Raw genomic sequence first — 20732 nt, 5'->3', positions numbered from 1 at the left:
TAAACTATGCCCCCCTCTGGTATGTTCTACTGCTGGGACTTCTTGTTTCCTACTCAAATACATTATACTTATTAAACCTGYAATATGTAAGCAAACTAAATCAGAGAAAAACAGGTGGAAGGATTACACACTTTAATGACACAGCAATAAAGCGTATAACGGTATCAAAAACGTCATGCAATACATGTACAGTAAATATTCAATTATATTTCTGCCAAAAGATGCTTCAGTACTACATATTACACTGAGTACACAAAACATTAAGAATACCTGCCATGACAGACTGACCAGGTGAAAGCTATGATCCCTTACTGATGTCACTTGTTAAATACCCTTCAAAATCAGTGTGGATGAAGGGGAGGAGACAGTTTAAAGAATGATTTTTAGACCTGGATTGTGTATGTGTGTCATTCAGAGGGTATTTAAGTGCCTTTGAACGGGGTATGGTAGTAGGTGCCAGGTGCACCGGTTTGTGTCAAGAACTGCAACGCTGCTGGGTTTGTCACACTCAACCGTTTCCTGTATGTATCGAGAACGGTCCACCACCCAAAGGACATCCAGCCAACTTGAAACAACTATGGGAAGCATTGGAATCAATATGGGCCAGCATCCATGTGGAACGCTTGACACATTGTAGTCCATGCCCTGACGAATTGAGGCTGTTCTGAGGNGGGGGGCAACTCCATATTAGGAAGGTGTTCCTAATGTTTGGTATACTCAGTGTACACACTATGTATACAGGATATTTTATATTGTTGCTAATGATATGAAAATAAGTACATAAGTATATGGATAAAACAGAACACTGACCAGGAATATGGCAATGTTGATGGCTGCTTGAAGGAATTCCATGTAAAGCAATGTTTTCTTCAGACACTTTTCTAACAAACACCTAATGGTTTAGAACTATGCAAGAGTTCAGCTAAAGATAAATAGAATAGCGCAATAAAAAAAGACTGTTGTACTAATACAACATTTTGTCCAAAAGTATATTAAGATGACTAGGAATGTAATACAAATGTAATTTGATAACATCTGGAGTTTTGTGCAAATATCATGTGAGAAAAGAATAGTGGAAAAGAATAAAAAAATCTCAAATATGAGGCACAGTATTGACAACAAGGCAGTAAAAGTCCAGAGGATTTTGGAAGAGTTTCTCTCCTGGCTGGCTTTGGCTTGCCAGTTGCCACCCTATACCACAGCACATGTTCTAATTCAACTAAAGCTGATAACAAACTTACAAAGAGCACCCTCATGATGGGGGAAAACAATGTACATTGTTTATTCTGCAGCACAAATAAAATAAAAATAGGTAAAAACACCCAGATTAATAAATTAAAAAAAACACACCAAAACCCCTCAGCCAGTGCTCCTCAATTCCAAAGAGTCACAATTGTGGGGCACAGACCCAAGGTAATGATACTTAGCCACGGTGCCTCCAGAACTCATTTAAGGAAGTGCATTTGACGGTAAGGCTTCTAGAAACTACACGTCTCTGATTTAGTGGCGCTCTTGGTTCCCTATGTGGAGACATTGCATGCACACATCACTGACAGAGAGAAACAGAAACGATGGTGAGGTAACCACGGGAAAAGTTGTTTTATCAGGAAATTGCTTAACTACAGTGTATTTTGGCACTTAGTCATTTCTGGATATGTATTAGCAGAGAAGAGCTCCAAGGTGAGAAACAGTCGTAACACAGGGTCCCTGCTGAGGCTTCTACAGGCGGTAGTGTGCATTGTTGACAGCTAGCTATAACGCTCAGATTGAGGGTACATTGTAGCTAGCTAGCGCTCAGATTGAGGGGACATTGTAGCTAGCTAGTTATAGCGCTTAGATTTAGTTGGCCCCTATGCTTGCTCCAACTACAGCCTCAAGGCTGAGAATGACCACCAACCTAGAGCAGATAGTTACATTTGACTGTGACTTAAGTGTAATTACTTTATGGTATATAGATTAAGTTTGTATAAAAGCTATAGTATGATTCAATTTCCAGTCATGTGTCCCAGGAAGTGCCCTTTGCTACTCGAGACCTGTCATGTGCTGACAAAACTGAGGATAGATCACTGAATGAAATACGAAGTCCATGCAATTCATGAAGTGATTAAGTGTTCTACGTAAAAGAGTTTGCTTTGACCCACTTTAGACAGACATAAACCAGTCTCTTCAGTGAGAGTCCCTGGCTGCTTCCTCTGTGACTGGTWTCTACTGTAGGGATCCCCCTCCCCTGGCTTAAAGCACTGGATGATGGAAACTTCAGCTCTGAATGACTCTACTTTAGCATCACACACCCAGAGTGCCACAATCTGAGGCTGAATGTTTTTGTCAAAGTGCAGGATAACCAACCACAGCTCTAAGCTGCTGAGGGACATGTTTCTATATTTAGCACTTGGCTCAATGACTAAAACCTGCTCTATCCCTTCACTGGTCTTGTACCAAAACATGTAGATCAAACAGAGATTCTGTAACAAGTATGGGCCAYGACCTCTATCGCAAAAAACATGTCTACAAAAACCACCCATAACGGAGACCATTGAGTCCAAGGAGAGTACCAAAATAGCTACAGACAGATCCTGGTACACTCTGATCTACATTAGCTACATTACCTTATTTTCCGCTTTCTGGCTACAGTGTTATTGTGTCTGTCACCATATGTAAATGTGTTAAGATGAAGACCAAGGATTAACTCTACAGTAGCTACATCTACACACCAAACCTAAATCCACTGACTTGGCCTATCCTATGTCAACGCAAGCTCCTTTATAAGATAAATAAAATCTGTCTTGAAAAGGCAGTGGTTAAAAAAAAAAAAAAAAAAGTAAAATACAAAGCTACAGTAACTTCAAAATTGCAGAAGTCCAGTCGAGTACCTTATCAGACCTGGATATTATATATTTTTTAAAGGGGCATCTGGACCCAAACAGACCCGAGAACAACCAAACGTAGACCGGACCCATACCTTAAAGGGTCAGGGTCTAGACCAGATCTGATTGTACCAGAGTGACAAATGTATGTTAAATCAGCCAAGTTTATCTTCTGGCTAATAAATAGGTCTTTATATGTTGGCTCTCCATAAGTCAATAGATTCACCTTATTAGCGTAAAATAAAACATTTTAGGTAATGCAGAGACGTGGTCAGATCCATTCATGTCCACTCTGGTCTATCAGCTGTAGTTACATAGACCCGGATCGGAGGGTCAACTACAGAATTTCAGTCACAGTAATTGGGTCCCATCCAGACCCGTAGAGTCTAGACCCTTCAAACTCAACTTTGGACCTCGAAGCCAGTCCCACTATCTTTTYTTCATTGTTCCCCCTTAAATCAGGGACTGATTTAGACCTGGAACACCAGGTGGGTGAAATGAATTATCAGGTATAACAGAAAACCAGCAGGCTCCGGACCTCGTAGTGTGAGAGCTCAATACCCCTGTTCTAGAATGTCCACTCAATAAAGAGTGAAATCAGAGCCTTAGATCAGTATGATGTTATACGGTCTCTCTGGATATACAGTATTTCTCTGGATAACACCATTCAGTGCAAAGGGGGGGACAACAATAACAGAAAGATGCATAGAAGCAGAACTCAGGCCCGTACCCCAATCACTCAGAATATAGGGAATGCTTCAAGAGAACCAGATGATTTACCTGACAAATTACATAAAATCCATAATATAATTCTTCAAAGCMTGGATTAAATTCTAACAGGTTTTTGATTATGATTGCTAATCCCAACCAGTTCTCTGCTTTCAGAAAACAGGTGAAACTTAGTGAATACTGGTTGTTTTTCCAAAAAGGCATCTTTACCTTCAAGTCCTTAAGCTCAACTTCTAGGAACCTTCAGTTCAATGAACAGTAGCAACAGAGTAATGTCCTGTGTGAGTGGGCAGGAAAGTAGGTACCATGATGMGCAATATGAAACGACAGCTGGGCTTGACCCTACCACACTAAATTCAAAGTTCACAGTCAAAACCCAGGGTCGTATTCACTAGTGCACACCGTAGCAAAACAATGTGMAATGGAAAACAAGTGTCTTATTGGACAAGTTTAGGTAGTCCCTCCCTGTTTCAGTCAGTTTTCTTCCATTTGGTGCCTAATGAATATAACCCAGGACTAACAGACCGTAGAGGCTTCTTCCACTACCTAGCTCAATGAGCTAAAAGTCTTGGAACAGTTTAGTCTCTGGTCTAGTTCTGTTCTAGTATTTCCTAGGGTTGTTGTAGGACACAGAGAGTGGGGGTGCGCTGGGGCTTGGCACGGCGACAGGGGAGCTGAGCTCTGGGGGGTACGGCTGCAGGCCCATTTGCTTGTTGTCCTGGAGCTTGCGGACCACCACGCGGCAGAAGTCCTCGCTGTGGCGGTGGCAGGTGTCAAGGAGCTGGCGGACCTTGGCGGTACGCGTGGCCCGGTTCACCACCAGCTCGTAGTCCTCRAGCATCAGGAGAGAGCGCGCCAGCAGGGCATCCAGGCTCTGGTTCAGACAGGCCTCCGTCATCTGGGAAACGATATCCTCGCGCCGTGCTGCGATCCAGCGCGCCACAGGGCCCAGCGTGAGGTCGGGGGGGTCCGAAGGTGGGTTGAAGTCTGGAGGATTTGGGTAAAGCCAAAGTAGGTATTAGATTAGCAGTAATATAAATAATTGGAACAGTAGTGGCCTGAGAACAGCACTGAGGAACATGAAAATGTACCTTAGATAGAACAAACTTTTCAGTGTTCCTCAAGACTCTGTTCTTGGACCACTGCTGTTCTCTCTCACAGTGTACAAAACATTAGGAACACCTTCCTAATATTTAGTTGCAACCCCTTTTGCCCTCAGAACAGCCTCAATTCTCTACAAACTGTTGAAAGCGTTTCACAGGSCCCATGTTGACTCCGATGCTTCCCACAGTTATGTCAAGTTATTAAGTTATGTCAGCCCAAATAAATGCTTCAGAGTTCAAGTAACAGACACATCAACTGTTCAGAGGAGATTGTGTGAATCAGGCCTGCAAAGAAACCACTACTAAAGGACACCAATAAGAAGAAGAGACTTGCTTGGGCCAAGAAACAYGAGCAATGGACATTAGACCGGGGGAAATCTGTCCATGGACTGATGAGTCCAAATTTGTGATGTTTGGTTCCAATCGCCGTGTCTTTGTGAGACACAGAGTAGGTGAACGAATGATCACCGCATGTGTGGTTCCCACCGTGAAGCATGGAGGCAGAGGTGTGGTGGTGCTTTGCTGGTGACACCGTCAGTGATTTTTTAGAATTCAAGGCACACTTAACCAGCATGGCTACCAAAGCATTCTGCAGCAATACACCAGCCCATCTGGTTTGTGCTTTGTCCTGTTGAAAAACAAATGATAGTGGGACTATGACTCAACATGTTTGACCAAGAAGGAGGGCTATTTGACCAAGAAGGAGAGTGATGAGTGCTGCATCAGATGACCTGGCCTCCACAATCACCCGACCTCAACCCAAATTTGATGGTTTGGGATGAGTTGGACCGCAGAGTGAAGGAAAAGCAGCCAACAAGTGCTCAGCATTTGTGGGAACTCCTTCAAAACTGTTGGAAAAGCATTCCAGGTGAAGCTGGTTGAAAGAATGCCAAGCGTGTGCAAAGCGGTCAAGGCAAAAGGTGGTTACTTTGAAGAATCTCAAATATATTTTGATTTGTTTAACACTTTTTTGGTTCCAGCATGATTCTATAGTTTTGATGTCTTCACTATTCTACAGTGTAGAAAATAGTAAAAATATAGAAACTCTTGAATGAGTAGCAGTGTCCAAACTTTTTACTGGTAGGTAGGTAGGTAGGTAGGTAGGTAGGTAGGTAGGTAGGTACTTACTTACTTACTTACTTACTTACTTACTGTATGTATGCATGTATGCATGCATGCATGTATGCATGTATGTATACACAAAAGTATGTCGACACCAAATTAGTGGATTGTCGACTTCAAATTCAAATGAGTGGATTTGGCTATTTCCGCCACACCCGTTGCTGACAGGTGTATAAAATCGAGCACACAGCCATACAATCTCCATAGACAAACATTATACACACGCATACACACAACACAGTGCCTTCGGAAAGTATTCAGAATCCTTGACTTTTTACACATTGTTACCAGCCTTATTCTAAAATGGATTATATAAACAAACAAAAAAATCCTCAGCACTCTACACACAATACCCCATAATGACAAAGCGAAAACAGGTTTAGACATTTTTGCACATTAATTAAAAATTAAACAAACATTTTATTTACATACAGTTGAAGACAGAAGTTTACATACACCTTAGCCAAATACATTTAAACCGAGTTTCACAATTCCTGACATTTAAAATTCCCTGTCTTAGGTCAGTTAGGATCACCACTTTATTTTAAGAATGTGAAATGTCAAAATATTAGCACAGAGAATGATTTATTTCTTTCATTACATTCTCAGTGGATCAGAAGTTTACATACAACCAATTAGTATTTGGTAGCATTGCCTTTAAATTGTTAAATTTGGGTCAAATGTTTCAGGTAGCCTTCCTCAAGCTTTCCACAATAAGTTGGGCGAATCTCGGCCCATTCCTCCTGACAGAGCTGGTGTAACAGTCAGGTTTGTAGGCCTCCTTGCTCGCACATGCTTTTTCAGTTCTGCCCACAAAATTTTCTTTAGGATTGAGGTCAGGGCTTTGTGATGGCCACTCCAATACCTTGACTGTGTTGTCCTTAGGCCATTTTGCAACAACTTTGGAAGTATGCTTGGGGTCATTGTCCATTTTGAAGACCCATTTGCGACCAAGCTTTAACTTCCTGACTGATGTCTTAAGATGTTGCTTCAATATATCCACAATTTTCCTTCCTCATCTTGCCATCTATTTTGTGAAGTGCACCAGTCCCTCCTGCAGCAATGCACCCCCACAACATGATGCTGCCACCCCCGTGCTTCACGGTTGGGATGGTGTTCTTCGGCTTGCAAGCCTCCCCCTTTTTCCTCCAAACATAACAATGGTCATTATGGCCAAACAGTTCTATTTGTGTTTCATCAGACCAGAGGACATTTCTCCAAAAATCTTTCCAACGATCTTTGTCCCCATGTGCAGTTGCAAACCGTAGTCTGGCTTTTTTATGGCGGTTTTGGAGCAGTGGCTTCTTCCTTGCGGAGCGGCCTTTCAGGTTATGTCAATATAGKACTCGTTTTACTGTGGATAAAGATAATGTTGTACCTGTTTCCTCCAGTATCTTCACAAGGTCCTTTGCTGTTGCTCTGGGATTGATTTGCACTTTTGCACCAAAGTACGCCCTGTCTCTTATACACATCTAGATGTGTATAAGAGACAGACATGGTACCTTCAGGCGTTTGGAAATTGCTCCCAAGGATTAACCAGACTTGGAGGTCTACAATTTTTTCCTGAGGTCTTGGCTGATTTATTTTGATTTTCCCATGATGTCAAGCAAAGAGGCACTGAGTTTGAAAGTAGGCCTTGGAATACATCCACAGGTACACCTCCAATTGACTCAAAAGATGTAAATTACCCAATCAGAAGCTTCTAAAGCCATGACAYCATTTTCTGTAAACTTCTGACCCACTGGAATTGTGATACAGTGAATGATAAGGGAAATAATCTGTCTGTAAACAATTGCTGGAAAAATGACTTGTGTCATGCACAAAGTAGATGTCCTAACCGACTTGCCAAAACTATAGTTTGTTAACAAGAAATTTGGAGTCTTTGAAAAACGAGTTAATGACTACAACCTAAGTGTATGTAAACTTCCAACTTCAACTGTAAGTATTCAGACCCTTTGCTATGAGACTCGAAATTGAGCTCAGGTGCATCCTGTTTCCATTGATCATCCTTGAGATGTTTCCACAACTTGATTGTGCTCCCAAAATACAAGTGTGCCAAGCTTGTAGCATCATACCCAAGAAGACACCAGTGGTAGGCCTGATCACCAACAACAAGACAGCATATAGGGAGGTCAGAGACMTGGCCGTGTGGTGCCAGGACAACAACCTCTTTCTCAACGTGATCAAGACTAAGGAGATGATTGTGGACTACARGAAAAGGACCGAGCACGCCCCCATTCTCATCGACCGGGCTGTAGTGGAGCAGGTTGAGAGCCTCCAAGTTCCTTGGTGTCCAKATCACCAACAAACTATCATGGTCCAAACACACTAAGACAGTCATGAAGAGGGCATGACAAAGCCTATTCCCCCTCAGGAGACTGAAAAGATTTGGCATGGGTACGCTGATCCTTAAAAGTCTACAGCTGCACCATCGAGAGCATCCTGACTGTTTGCATCACTGCAAGAGGCTRCTAAACAGCTTCTACCCCCAAGCCATAAGACTCCTGAACATCTAATCAAATGGCTACCCAGACTTTTTGCATTGCCCCCCGCCCCCTCTTTTACACTGCTGCTACTCTGTTATTAAAGTCACTTATGCATAGATAACTCTACCCACATGCATATATTACCTCAATAACTGGTGCCCCAACACATTGACTCTGTACCGGTACCCCCTGTATATAACCTCGCTATTGTTATCTTACTGCTGCTCTTTAATTATTTGTTACTTTATTTCTTTTTTGTTGTTGTATTTTTCTTAAAACTGCATTGTTGGTTAACGACTTGTGAGTAAGCATTTCACTCTAAGGTCTACACCGGTTGTATTCGGCGCATGTGACACATAAAATTTGATTTGAAGAATAGGCTGTAATCGCTGCCAAAGGTGCTTCAGCAAAGTATTGAGTAAAGGGTCTGAATACTTATGTAAATGTAATACTTTTTTAAGATAAATACATTTGCAAGCATTTCTAAAAACCTGTTTTTGCTTTGTCATTATGGGGTATTGTGTGTAGATTGATGAGGGTAAAACACAATTTAATCAATTTTAGAATAAGGCTGTAACGTAACCAAATGTGGAAAAAGTCAAGGGGTCTGAATATTTTTTACAGTAGCTAGGTAGGTAGTGAGACTAGGAGATTAATGTTAGTCGTGTCATGTGATTTAATTTTGAATTTCTATCTCCGTTACCTGGCTGGGGTTGGTATGGCTGTGGCTTCAGGGTGAGGTTGTCCAGGTACGTCACACACTCCGTTTCAGGCAGATCTGGTTTGAGGGGAATGTTGAGCTCATCCAGGGGCCTGGCGCTCTGGGGGTAGTTGTTGAGGTTGTTGTCCCCCGGGCTCTGCTCTCTGAGGGGCTGCGGAGGCTCCAGGGTGTGGGGCATGAACATCGAGGGGGACACTTCTAGGAGGGATGAGGAGGGGTTGGGTGGAGGGGGGCGACAAGGAGAGGTCGGTGTCAATCAGAGGAGGCTTTTCTCCAGGGAGGAAGTTCCTCCTCATTAATTAAAGAAATGATTTGACGGAGAATGAGAGAGAAGAGAGAGAACTGGGTATCAATGCAACTCGTATACAACGCAGAAACAGACTAGTACTCAGGAAACTCACTATTTCCCTTCAGGGCATAAGGTTAACTGTTAATCACAGCTGTCAATCACAGTCCAGGAAAGTGGCTGGATTTACCTTTAGAAGGCGGAGCATTGGTGCTAGTGAGGGARCTTGGTTGGGAGAWGTCCGTGTCCTGGGAGGAGCAAGACCCAGAGCCAGAGGTGGAGCTTCCCTATGGCAGTGACACAGCATGTTAAAAACATACACACACACACCTGAGTGTGCTACATAAGAGTAAACTGGCCCTAAAAGAACAGATATACAGCTCTGGAAAAAATTAAGAGACCATTGCAAAATTATCCGTTTCTCTGGTTGAACCATTTATAGGTATGTGTTTGGGTAAAATTAACATTTTTGTTTTATTCTATAAACTACTGACAACATTTCTCCCAAATGCCAAATAAAAATATTGTCATTTAGAGCATTTATGTACAGAAAATGACAACTGGTCAATGTTGTCAGTAGTTTATAGAATAAAACAAAAATACAGTGTCTTCAGAAAGTATTTAGGTTGTTGGTTGACAGAGGTTTTTTTGTTAATTGGTCGCAAATATATATTTTTTCATGGCACATAAGACACCTGTCTGATTCGTGCCTGGACTAATCCATTGCGGAGGCAGCACAGGCCATCACGCTCAGACAGGCATCGGCAACACAAGGCCATGAAGGTATTTGCCTTGGCACGCCAAGCAATTTGATTTAAAAAAAAAGTGAAATTGCATTGGTTTTCCATAAATGGCTACTGCTTTGGACCTGCCACAGTTCATGAGAGTATTCCTTAGGCCTATAGYATGTGAAGATAATTTGTCTTGGGTATAATTTAAAATGTTGAGTCAAGAAAACGTAATTGTGTAAATTGTTTGCCCTCTGATAGTTAGCGTCTATCAATTCCCCATTACATACAGTATATCACCAGTAGTACATTTACYATTAATCCCAATAATTTCTAATCTACAATGTTTGTTATGGTAATTTCTGATAAKGCATCCAATATATTAATATTATTACAGTCATTACAGAGTGGACACGTTGTTTGCAGAGCTCACAACCTATGCTACACTTATGAGAAACAAGTTCTGCCAATTAATTCATTGTCTTTTGTTTGGAGCGATCCTGTCAATGTTGACTAAGGACCCGATTACGCATATAAGTAGGCCTAGGCTACTTGGCCTACGTGCAAATGTAGAAATGTGCCCATTTAGGGATGTCTRATAGTATTAACTCACCATAACTAATGAGCAGTGGAGCTACGCAAAATAATTATTTCAATCAAGTAAACAAAGTCTGTTTTTACATGCATTGAGAATGACAATAGCTCCTCAATGTATTTGTCAAATCTTTTCAGCTCTCTCCTTTTTGAAAACCACCGAGCCTCGGCGCGAATGGGAAAAATGTCATGCTCTGATCCAGTGGAAACCTGATTACTTCTCAACTTTGCGCAAACACAGATGTCTGTCCGGATCTCACTGGSGTGGGAAACTGAGGGCTCAGAATAGTTGATACAATGTTGCGAGGGCGAGCATCAGGCCTGACAGTTAACACGTTTCACTTTCCTGTTCGTTGCAGACAGGCGGAGTAGATAGATGAATGTGATTGAAGAACATGAACAAACTGCCACATTTGTGCATCTTAATTATTTCATCAAACAGTGCCCTTAAAAAGCATCAGACAAGCTCAGTACATATAGTTTATTTTATTAATAAACACATAGGGTGTGTCTATATAATGAAAAATACACGTTTGAAAATGTTGACCTATCAATTGGTAAAAAAAAAAAAGAGGACTCTCGGTTGACCCATTAAAAACGTTTTGCCGGGGACAGCCGGTCATTATACTCACTGGCCAGGGACTGGGGTTGTTCTTCAGAATGTTCAGAGACTTCTCCTCGTCTCTCCCCCTCTCACACACCACGGGTGTGGCAGAGTAACAACTGGCCCGCCTCATCAGCTAGAGAGAGAGAGAATGTATGCTGCTTTATAAACTGGGTGGTTCGAACCCTGAATGCTGATTAGCTGACAGCCATGGTATATCAAACCGTATACCACAGGTATGACAACATTTATTTTTACTGCTCAAATTACGTTGGTAACCAGTTTATAATAGCAATAAGGCACCTCGGGGGGTTGTGGTATATGGCCATTTTACCATGGCTATGGGCTGTATCCAGGCACTCYGTGATACGTTGTGCATTAGAACAGCCCTTAGCCATGGTATATTGGCCATATACCACACCTCCTCATACCTTATTGCTTAAAAATAAACTGATGCAAATCATTGTGTGCATTTCTTTCCACSTTAAACGGTGAATAAGGAAGTGAAAGTAGGGGAAATGTGAAGTCATACATTTGTCTCTCTGTTCGTCRTTTGTCGAGTCATTCATCTYAAGACATATCAATGAGTCACGATGCGCCAAACCCTGGTCAAGTCTGAAGTCATCAAATTTGGGGCTATCACAAACAGAACTAAAACATTTAACAATACACACAGTGAGGTCATATGAGCCTGGGGATGAGGTTACTTGAGTCATAGTGAATGACTTGGGACTGTATGTTTCCTGCCAAACCCTTTCCTTTTGACCTGTGTACTGGACAATCTCGCACTGACTGACCTTTGACTTCTTGACCTCCAGCACGGCCTCCAGGACGTTGATTTCATCGAACCTCCTCAGCATTGGCTCCAGCTCCATCACACACTCTGCACAAGACAGGTAGAGACGGTTATGGCTCTATAGTTTTTAGGGACAAATGTATACTTGACAACACCTACATAGATAATACATTGATGTCAATGGAATAATTGTACAAAACATTGAGTTAGGTATGTTGATCTTAACTTCTTCGGGGTATCCCCCCTTCTTCTCAATTTCCACCTGAAGACATACCCTAATCTAACTGCCTGTAGCTCAGGCCCAGAAGCAAGGATATGCATATTCTTTATATCATTTGAAAGGAGACACTGAATTTTGTGGAAATGTGAATTGAATGTAGGAGAATATAACACAATCGATCTGGTAGAAGATAATACAAGGAAAAAAACATACGTTTTCTGTTTTTCTAATGTTGTTGCATCATCTTTCAAATGACCAAGAACAGCCAAACATTCAGATAGGATGCTGGGGATCATTTGAATGAAGAACATAAGAGGGCAACAATAGTTTAGCAAAGTTTCAGACAGATAACTCTTGAGCGAGCTACATGATATTGAGCATGAAGTCACCCAGGTGTCCCACACAAATGTACCCAAGTGGCCAAATTGGTACAGTGATACATTTTGAAGCAAATAACTATATACAAAATACATAAATGCTATTTTAACACCCACCCCCCCCAAAAAAATATATAAATGCAAATAAAAAAACAACAAGGGTAACTATTTACACATGTTCTATTTACAATATTGTGAAGACCCTCAGTCCTCTACACAATATTGTGCTGCTGGTACCATGGCCCTTAGCAGTCTATTTCTGCTGTAAAGCATAGGGTTACTGAACAAGTGGTGCAGGTGATGGGGCATTTCCTGTGACAAAGGGCACAACGACGCCTCCCTACTGTGCCCTTTTTGCCCTGGGGCACATTCATGCCTGCAGAGATGAGTTTGGGCAGGTGAACACCACTGGTTGAAGGAGCAGAAGGGACAGAGGTAGAGGGGACAGAAGGTGATGCAGTGGACTTGCTGTAGCTAGCAAGCAAAGCGCCTGGATTAGCAAGCTCTCTGAAGGCTAGCTCTGAGATGGGGGGGCTGTCCACAGCTCTTAGCCATTTCCTTCTGGAGGATGAAGGCATTCACCACAGCAATGTCGATGAAATGATAGAAAAATTCTTGTACCATTTCATGGTCTTGTGGAGAACATTGTAGTCCCTATCAGTGCTTGTGACAGGTCCACACCTCCCATGCCCTTGTTGTAATCCTTTATGGCTGCAGGAATTGGTAATTTTTGGTGGTCCATGCCCCGGTACCGTCCTTCACACGCCTTACGACGTGATCGCCACTGAAGGACTTGTGGATAGTTGTGCCACATGACCAACTCTCTGGTATCCATCCACTTCACAAGAGCAGGCCATCTTCACGGTTCCATCTCATGGTACCCCGCTCAGGCATGTCGTTCACCTTCTTTGGAAAGCCTACTCTGTTGGTCCGAATGGTGCCACAAGCCCACCCCTCCAGTTTACTCAGCTCTGTAAACAAGGTAGGGCTTGTGTAGAAGTTGTCCACAAACAGTTTGGTAGGCTTCCCAGCAGTTGAAAATCCAATAAATCCATAACGGAATCATAACTAAGTACATTACCGGTAGCAAAACTGTTTTTCCCCTCATAAACAAAAAAATTGCTATTGTAGGTACACATAGAATCAGCCGAAACAAACAGTTTGTAACCCCATTTTGTTGGTTTGTTCCGCATGTATTGTTAGAGGCCAATTCTGGTCTTTGAGGCTACCATCCTCTCATCGATGGACAGGTTCTGGGCGGGCTGAAAATAGGTCTTGCAGGCCTCAACGATGTTGGGGTAGAGAGGTTTGATTTTGCAGAGCCTATCAAACATTGCTGTGCCTCTCTTCTTGTCATTCTCCCCATCAACTTCTGGGTCACTGATGTGAAGTGCCCGTGAGATAATCAGAAACCTTTTACAAGACATGACAGTCATGGGGAAAGGCAGTTGATAGAGAGCTGACGTTTTCCAGTAGTCCCTTAGAGTTTTCAACTTCACCAGCCCCATGTAAATGACCATTGGAAGGTAGCAGAAAAGGTCTGACATGGAAATGGGCTTCCATGCCTCTTTCTTTCCTGCCTGCTTCTTAGCCCCGTACTTATTGGTGTTCGACACCAGGGTATCAACAAATGACGAGGTGAAAAACAGTTGAAAAAGTTGAAGGGGGCTGTACTTTGCAGTCATGTCTAGTTGAGGTCCTGGCTGCCTTTTGGGTCTAAAAACWGGTGGAATTGGTTCCATATCATCTTCTAACACAGAGTGCCAATGACCCTCTGGCCCTGTCTGCAGGTTTCTCTCTTGCCCACCTCCGCTTCTTTGTCACTGACTTCACACATCTAGATGGACGGGTAGGTGTGGAGCCGGAGACAGCAGGGGTCCGGYTGGATGAACCAGCTTCAGAGGGAGATGGACACCTAGACATTGGCGGCTCATAATCAGAATCACTGCCACTGTGAAAGATTTTTTTTAAATCAGTACCAATACTTTCACGTATGAGCCCTGTATCTACATGTAAAATAAACAAATATATATATATATATATATGAGTACAGGGAACATAATCACTATGGTGAAGTGCTGTTCCATTCCATGTTTATGTAAAATAAATGTAAAAAATATATAACACACACACAGTATAGCCAATGTGTACTTTACACATTTCATTACTGATGATATTTGTATATATTGCAAATAAAATAAGAATATCTCCCCAAAAATCTCAAATTAATAATATTTGATATTCAAACAACGACATTAGCATTAGAACTTACCAGTGCAGCATGGCATCCTCTCCGTGCAGAAACATGTCTTCCGCCTGGGAGTCAAAACTAGCATCGCTGAAAGATTCATCTTCCTGAAGCAACTCGGTCTCGCTTTCTCTATCAATTTCCTCTATAATTTGGGTTAAATCTGTATACCTAGACTTTGTTTTAGCTTTTCCTGATTTATTCGTCATAATTGAAATACATAAACTTGCTGAAAATGCTATTGACTATGTACTGCTATGAGTAACACTTGTGGCTCCGTCAAGTAGGATTTGCAATAGCGAATGAACCGCTTTCACGCCAAAGTTTACGACAAAGGCTGGTCTTCGAACGTATAACCATTACATATCGCCGTTGGGTCATTGGGCCAAAATACAGTCAATCAACGATAGACCGGTCCTACCATTGGTGCGCAATGAGGTCATTGATTGGTGTCTTCAAATCGGTTCGTTCAATACGTCCCGGGAAAAGAACAATCAAGTATGGTTGTGTTAGTAACAACCAGAGGATTGCAATGAAACCAACCATGACTGGATAAACATTTGTTTTGTGTGTGTAATTACCACAAATGTTTCGTCCAAAGTTGAATGAGACGGAAATCACGACGCACGCAGTTTACAAATGTTTCGTGTTAGGTTTATAAAAATGGATTTTATCAAACAAAACGAACAATCACTGTGTAGTTAGGACACTTGGCATTGCCACCAGAGGAGGATCTTTAAAGTTAATGCCACGCTAATGCTTGGTTGGAAAATGCTAGTAATACTTGTGTGYGGGGCGCTGTCYTCAGAAAATCGCATGGGGTGCTTTCGCCGTAAAGCCTTTWTGAAAYCKGACACAGCGGMTGGATTAACAAGAAGTTAAACTTTTAAATKATGTAAGRTAYATGTATTTACATAAATGTTTAATATTACGAATGGTGTATTTAGAATTTTAGAGCTCTGCAATTTCACCGGATGTTGGCCTGGTGGGACGGTAGCTTCCCACCTACCCCAGARAGSTTTTAAGGGAGGTTTCTGTGCCAAGTAACAAGATAAGGTCAGAATGGCATCCGTCTGAGTCAGTAAAGGTTACTGTGAGGTAAGATGAAAGKTGAAGGGTGATCTCTTACTGAGAAGAAAGAGGCTATGAGTAGAAGTCCCCCTTAGGCACAGATCCAGAATCAGCTTATTTTTCCCAAATCCTAACCATAAACATTTGTGGCAGGAAAGCGCCAAACTGCTCTGAGATCTGTGTCTAGGGGCARCTTCAGCCTATGTGAAGGTAACGAGTTGAGGTCAAAGGTTAGAGGTTATGTCTCTTACGGAGGAAGGATTGCCGTTCGTCTGGGTTAGCGGTCCAGCCGAAAGTCATGAGGTTGATGAGTGTCTCCCTGCTGGGGATGTCCCCTGGCAGACAGTCCAGGCCTGTTTCCGGACGTGCMCCCCGCAGCACGCTGAACATGATCTGCATGGGGTTGGTCGCCTCTGTACAGAAATACAAATGCTCACTCAGTTTTTTTACTTCTGAATGAAGGTTTAATTTAATATCACTTGTGTCTGGAAATCCCACCGCTGCCTCCAACTATAATTGGACTTAGTTTTTTCCTATTTTCGAGCATGCAGAGGACCATAAAGGTTAACTCATGAGTATGGTATATGTCACTGACTACAAACACAGTAAGGTCATGTGGCTAATCTAATGTGTACGTATAGCTGACAACATTTATTTTGAATGAGGTTATATGATTCCATAAAAGTGAGATTAACATCCATAAAAAACACATATTGCTTTTACAAACATTACATACTGCATTCTAACAGTAAAAAAAAACAAAAAACAAATAAACATCTAAACCTTAAATTACCTTCAAATGGTATCCTCCTGGCCAGCACCTCCCACATAATGATAGCATAACTAAAATGGGAACATAAAAAAAACAGCTTTATTTGACCCACAGTTAGAATAGCAGCCTCTGGGGAGAAAAATAAATATTGATGTCAGATGAGCATTCCCCTCAAAGGGAGGTCTAATACTAAAAATCAGTCATGAATCTCATTTCCTCAGTCGTACACAAAAGGCCAATACACTTCCCAGCGGCGGCATGACTCGTTCATGATGACAGTCTACTGCCCAGAAGCCCCAKTGACTGTGAATCAGTCAGAGGTTAGGGGAACTTGAAGGGCTAGTCTCATATCTCTTTTCAGCATTTCCCTTTGTGACATCTTCACTGAAACAAGGGGTTCCTTTAAGGGGGTGTTCATCTAGAAAGGGCAAGCACCCTAGAGACGCTCACTGAGATCAATGAAATTGAAACTTAACATAAAGTACTTTGCCGTTTTCTCGATAGTAGATCGATTTACCTTAGGCTAAATACTACACTTGCCTTGAAATACAATCTTCTATTAAATAGCAACTGAACATGATAAGCAACTTCTCCTTTTGAAAACGGCCTGTGGCATCGATATGAGTCAGACATTTATTCTAGTGTCAGAATTGACTACAAAGTCTAAATAGGATMATTTGTCATAGTCTCGTCCAAAACTGAGATTTGCGAGATTATTTCTTAATTATGGTATGTCATGGAATTAAGGGTACCATAACAGTTTTTCAATCCTGCCCACAGCACCCAAGTAATCATCAATTCAGCGCACAGCTGCATGAGACCTGATCATAATGTCCATGGTCTGTCTCTTATACACATCTAGATGTGTATAAGAGACAGCGGTCTCACAGTGGCCGGCTGACAAAAGAAGTTGGCTAGCTAGCCTAGGCTACTTCCAGACACAAGACCTGGTTAGACTGTTTCAAGTTATCTAGAAAGGTGAGTGACTGTAACTCCTGTCTCTTATACACATCTAGATGTGTATAAGAGACAGAGCTAGCCTAGGCTACTTCCAGACACAAGACCTGGTTAGACTGTTTCAAGTTATCTAAAAAGGGTGATGTACTAACTATGTACCATTTTGGCAGAGTGAAGTACAAATGCTTCCCACATTCGAACACACACACACACACACGAGACACCAACATCAAAGCACGAATCCAAAACCCACATCTCGTTCGCAGTTTCATTTCTTAATGAAGATAATTGAAACCGAGGCTAAAAATCAGGAAGTTCAGCCCCCTTTAAAGTTATGTGAAAAATGTCCCGCTGGGCTGACACTTCTGCTACTCCCTTTGAAAAATGATAGGCAAGGAATGTTGTAGAAACTAATTGTGTATTTGAGGTAGATCCCCACAGAAATATGCATGTGTGTGTGTTGGGAGTGTCAGATTAGTGTGAGTGTGTGGGTAGAGTCCAGTGTAGTATGTGTGTGTTGGGAGTGTCAGTTTAGTGTGTGTGAGTGTGTGGGTAGAGTCCAGTGTAGTATGTGTGTGTTGGGAGTGTCAGTTTAGTGAGTGTGTGGGTAGAGTCCAGTGAGTGTGTGGGTAGAGTCCAGTGAGTGTGTGGGTAGAGTCCAGTGAGTGTGTGGGTAGAGTCCAGTGAGTGTGCAGAGCCGGTGCAAGAGAGTCAGTGCATTAAAAAAAGCAATTTGATTAACTGTTCAGCAATCTTATGGCTTGGGGGTACAAGCTGTTCAGGAACCTTTCGGTCCCAAACGTGACGCTCTGGTACCACTTGCCGTGCTGTATGAGAGAACAGTCTATAACTAGGGTGGCTGGAGTGTTTGACAACTTTTAGGGCATTCCTCTGACACTGCCTGGTATAGAGGCCCTGGAAGATAGGGAGCTCGGACCCAGTGATGTACTGGACCGTACACACTACCTTCTGTAGCGTCTTATTATCGGATGCCAAGCAGTTGCCATACCAAGTGGTGATGCAGCCAATCAAGATGCTTTCAATGGTGTAACTGTAGAACSTTTTGAGGATCTGAGGGCCCATGSCAAATCTTTTCAGTCTCCTGAGGGGGAATAGGCTTTGTCATGCCCTATTCATGTCTGTTGGGTGTGATTGGACCATGATAGGTGATGTGGACATCGAGGAACTTGAAGCTCTCGACCCGCTCCACTACAGCCCGGTCGATGTGAATGGAGGCATGCTCGGCCCATCCGTTTCCTGAAGAACACGATCAGCTCTTTAGTCTTGCTGACATTGAGGGAGGTTGTTCTCCTGGCACCATACTACCAGGTCTCTTGACCTCCTCACTATAGGCTGTCTCACTGTTGTCAGTGATCAGGCCTACCACCGGTGTCGTCAGCAAACTTAATGATGGTGTTGGAGTCGTGCGCGGACACATAGTCATGGGTGAACAGGGAGTACAGGAAGGGACTAGGCACACACCCCTGAGACCCTCGCTTTGAGGGTCAGCGTGGCAGATGTTTCCTACCCTCACCACCTGGGGGCAGCCCATCAGGAAGTCCAGAATCCATTTGCAGAGGGAGGTGTTTAGTCCCAAGGTCCTTAGCTTAGTGATTAGCTTGAAGGGCACTATGGTGTTGAACGCTGAGCTGTAGTCAATGAAAAGCATTCTCATGGAGGTGTTCTTTTTGTCCAGGTGGGAAAGGAAGTGTGGAATTTAATGGAGATTACGTCATCTGTGGATCTATTGGGCGGTATGCRAATTGGAATGGGTCCAGGGTGCCTGGGACAATTGATGTGAGCCACAACTTTCAAAGCATTTCATGGCTACAGATGTTGAGTACTATAAGGCAACAGTCATTTAAACAGGTTACCTTGGCGATCTTGGGCACATGGACTATGGTGGTCTGCTTGAAACATGTAGGTATTACAGACTGGGTCAGGGAGAGATTGAAAATGTCAGTGAAAACACTTGCCAGCTGGGTCAGTGCATGCTCTGAGTACGCATCCTGGTAATGGTTCTGGCCCTGTGGACTTGTAAGAACTTTTTAAGCAGGCTAACATTCACATCTGCTACAGAGATCTTGACCACACAGTCATCTAAAGCAGCTGGTGCTCTCATGCATGGTTCAGTGTTGCTTGCCTCAAACCAAGCATAGAAGGCATTTAGCTCSTCTGGTAGGCTCGCGYCACTGGGCAGCTCGCTGCTGGGTTTCCCTTTGTAGTTCGTGATAGTTTGCAAGCMCTGCCACATTCGACGAGTGTCAGTGCCGGTGTAAAAGGATTCAGTCTTAGTCCTGTATTGACGCTTTGTCTGTTTGATGGTTCATCGGAGGGCGTAGCGGAATGTCTTATAAGCATCCGGATTGGTGTCCCGCTCCTTGAAAGCGGCAGCCTTTAGCTCAGTGTGGATGTTGCCTGTAATTCATGGCTTCTGATTGGGATATGTATGTGCGGTCACTGTGGGTGATGATGTCATCGATGCATTTATTAATGAAGAAGGTGACTGATGGGGTAAACTCATCATTGCCATTGGATGAATCCTGGAACATATTCCAGTCTGTGCTATCAAAACAGTCCTGTAGCTTAGCATCCGCTTAAAAAATAAAAAAAGTGTTGTAAAAAGTGTTGGTAAATAGTATGGCCTACAGCTTATCATGAGGTATTCTAACTCAGATGAGCAGAACCATGAGACATCCGTAATATTAGAGATTGTGCAGCAGCTGTTGTTAACAGAGACACACACCACCCCCCTTGAGTTGACCCGACGATGCCATTCTGTCCAGCTAATGTATAGAAAAACCTACTAGATTTATATTTTCCATGATTTTGTTCAGCCACGACTCTGAAAAACATAGGAATTACAGTTCTTCTAGATCACGTTGATAGGATAGTCTCGAATGGAAGCTTGTCCAATTTATTTTCCAGTGATTGTACATTTCCTTTTTTCTTTACATAGTTGATGTGCTGACAACAAAATCACACAAAAATTATCAATGGAAATCAAATTTCAACCCATGGAGGTCTGGATTTGGAGTCACACTCAAAATTTAA

At 42.6% G+C, this 20732-nt stretch overlaps 2 protein-coding genes across 3 annotated transcripts in view; both read right to left on the bottom strand.

Moving 5' to 3' along the window:
- The window catches only part of LOC111979369 (eukaryotic initiation factor 4A-II-like), a 336073-nt gene that overhangs the window by 48898 nt on the left and 266443 nt on the right, over positions 1 to 20732 (bottom strand). The gene's annotated exons all lie outside the window — the stretch shown is intronic.
- The window catches only part of LOC111978984 (receptor-interacting serine/threonine-protein kinase 2), a 29176-nt gene continuing 8561 nt past the window's right edge, over positions 118 to 20732 (bottom strand). The window contains exons 5-11 of one of the 2 annotated variants that reach the window (XM_024009243.2): positions 16743 to 16792; positions 16201 to 16362; positions 12035 to 12120; positions 11266 to 11373; positions 9502 to 9598; positions 9008 to 9223; positions 118 to 4580 (exon numbers count right to left, since the gene is read on the bottom strand). In XM_024009243.2, the coding sequence (XP_023865011.1) occupies positions 4195 to 4580; positions 9008 to 9223; positions 9502 to 9598; positions 11266 to 11373; positions 12035 to 12120; positions 16201 to 16362; positions 16743 to 16792 (1105 nt within the window). In that variant the 3' untranslated portion in view covers positions 118 to 4194. The remainder of the gene's footprint in view (positions 4581 to 9007; positions 9224 to 9501; positions 9599 to 11265; positions 11374 to 12034; positions 12121 to 16200; positions 16363 to 16742; positions 16793 to 20732) is intronic. The other variant, XM_024009244.2, reaches the window with a different exon arrangement.

This window comes from Salvelinus sp. IW2-2015, linkage group LG19 (genome assembly GCF_002910315.2).
Source record: "Salvelinus sp. IW2-2015 linkage group LG19, ASM291031v2, whole genome shotgun sequence".
NCBI classification, from domain to species: Eukaryota; Metazoa; Chordata; class Actinopteri; order Salmoniformes; family Salmonidae; genus Salvelinus; species Salvelinus sp. IW2-2015.
The sequence above is the reverse complement of the archived record's forward strand: the minus strand, read 5'-3'. Positions and strand labels throughout refer to the sequence as shown.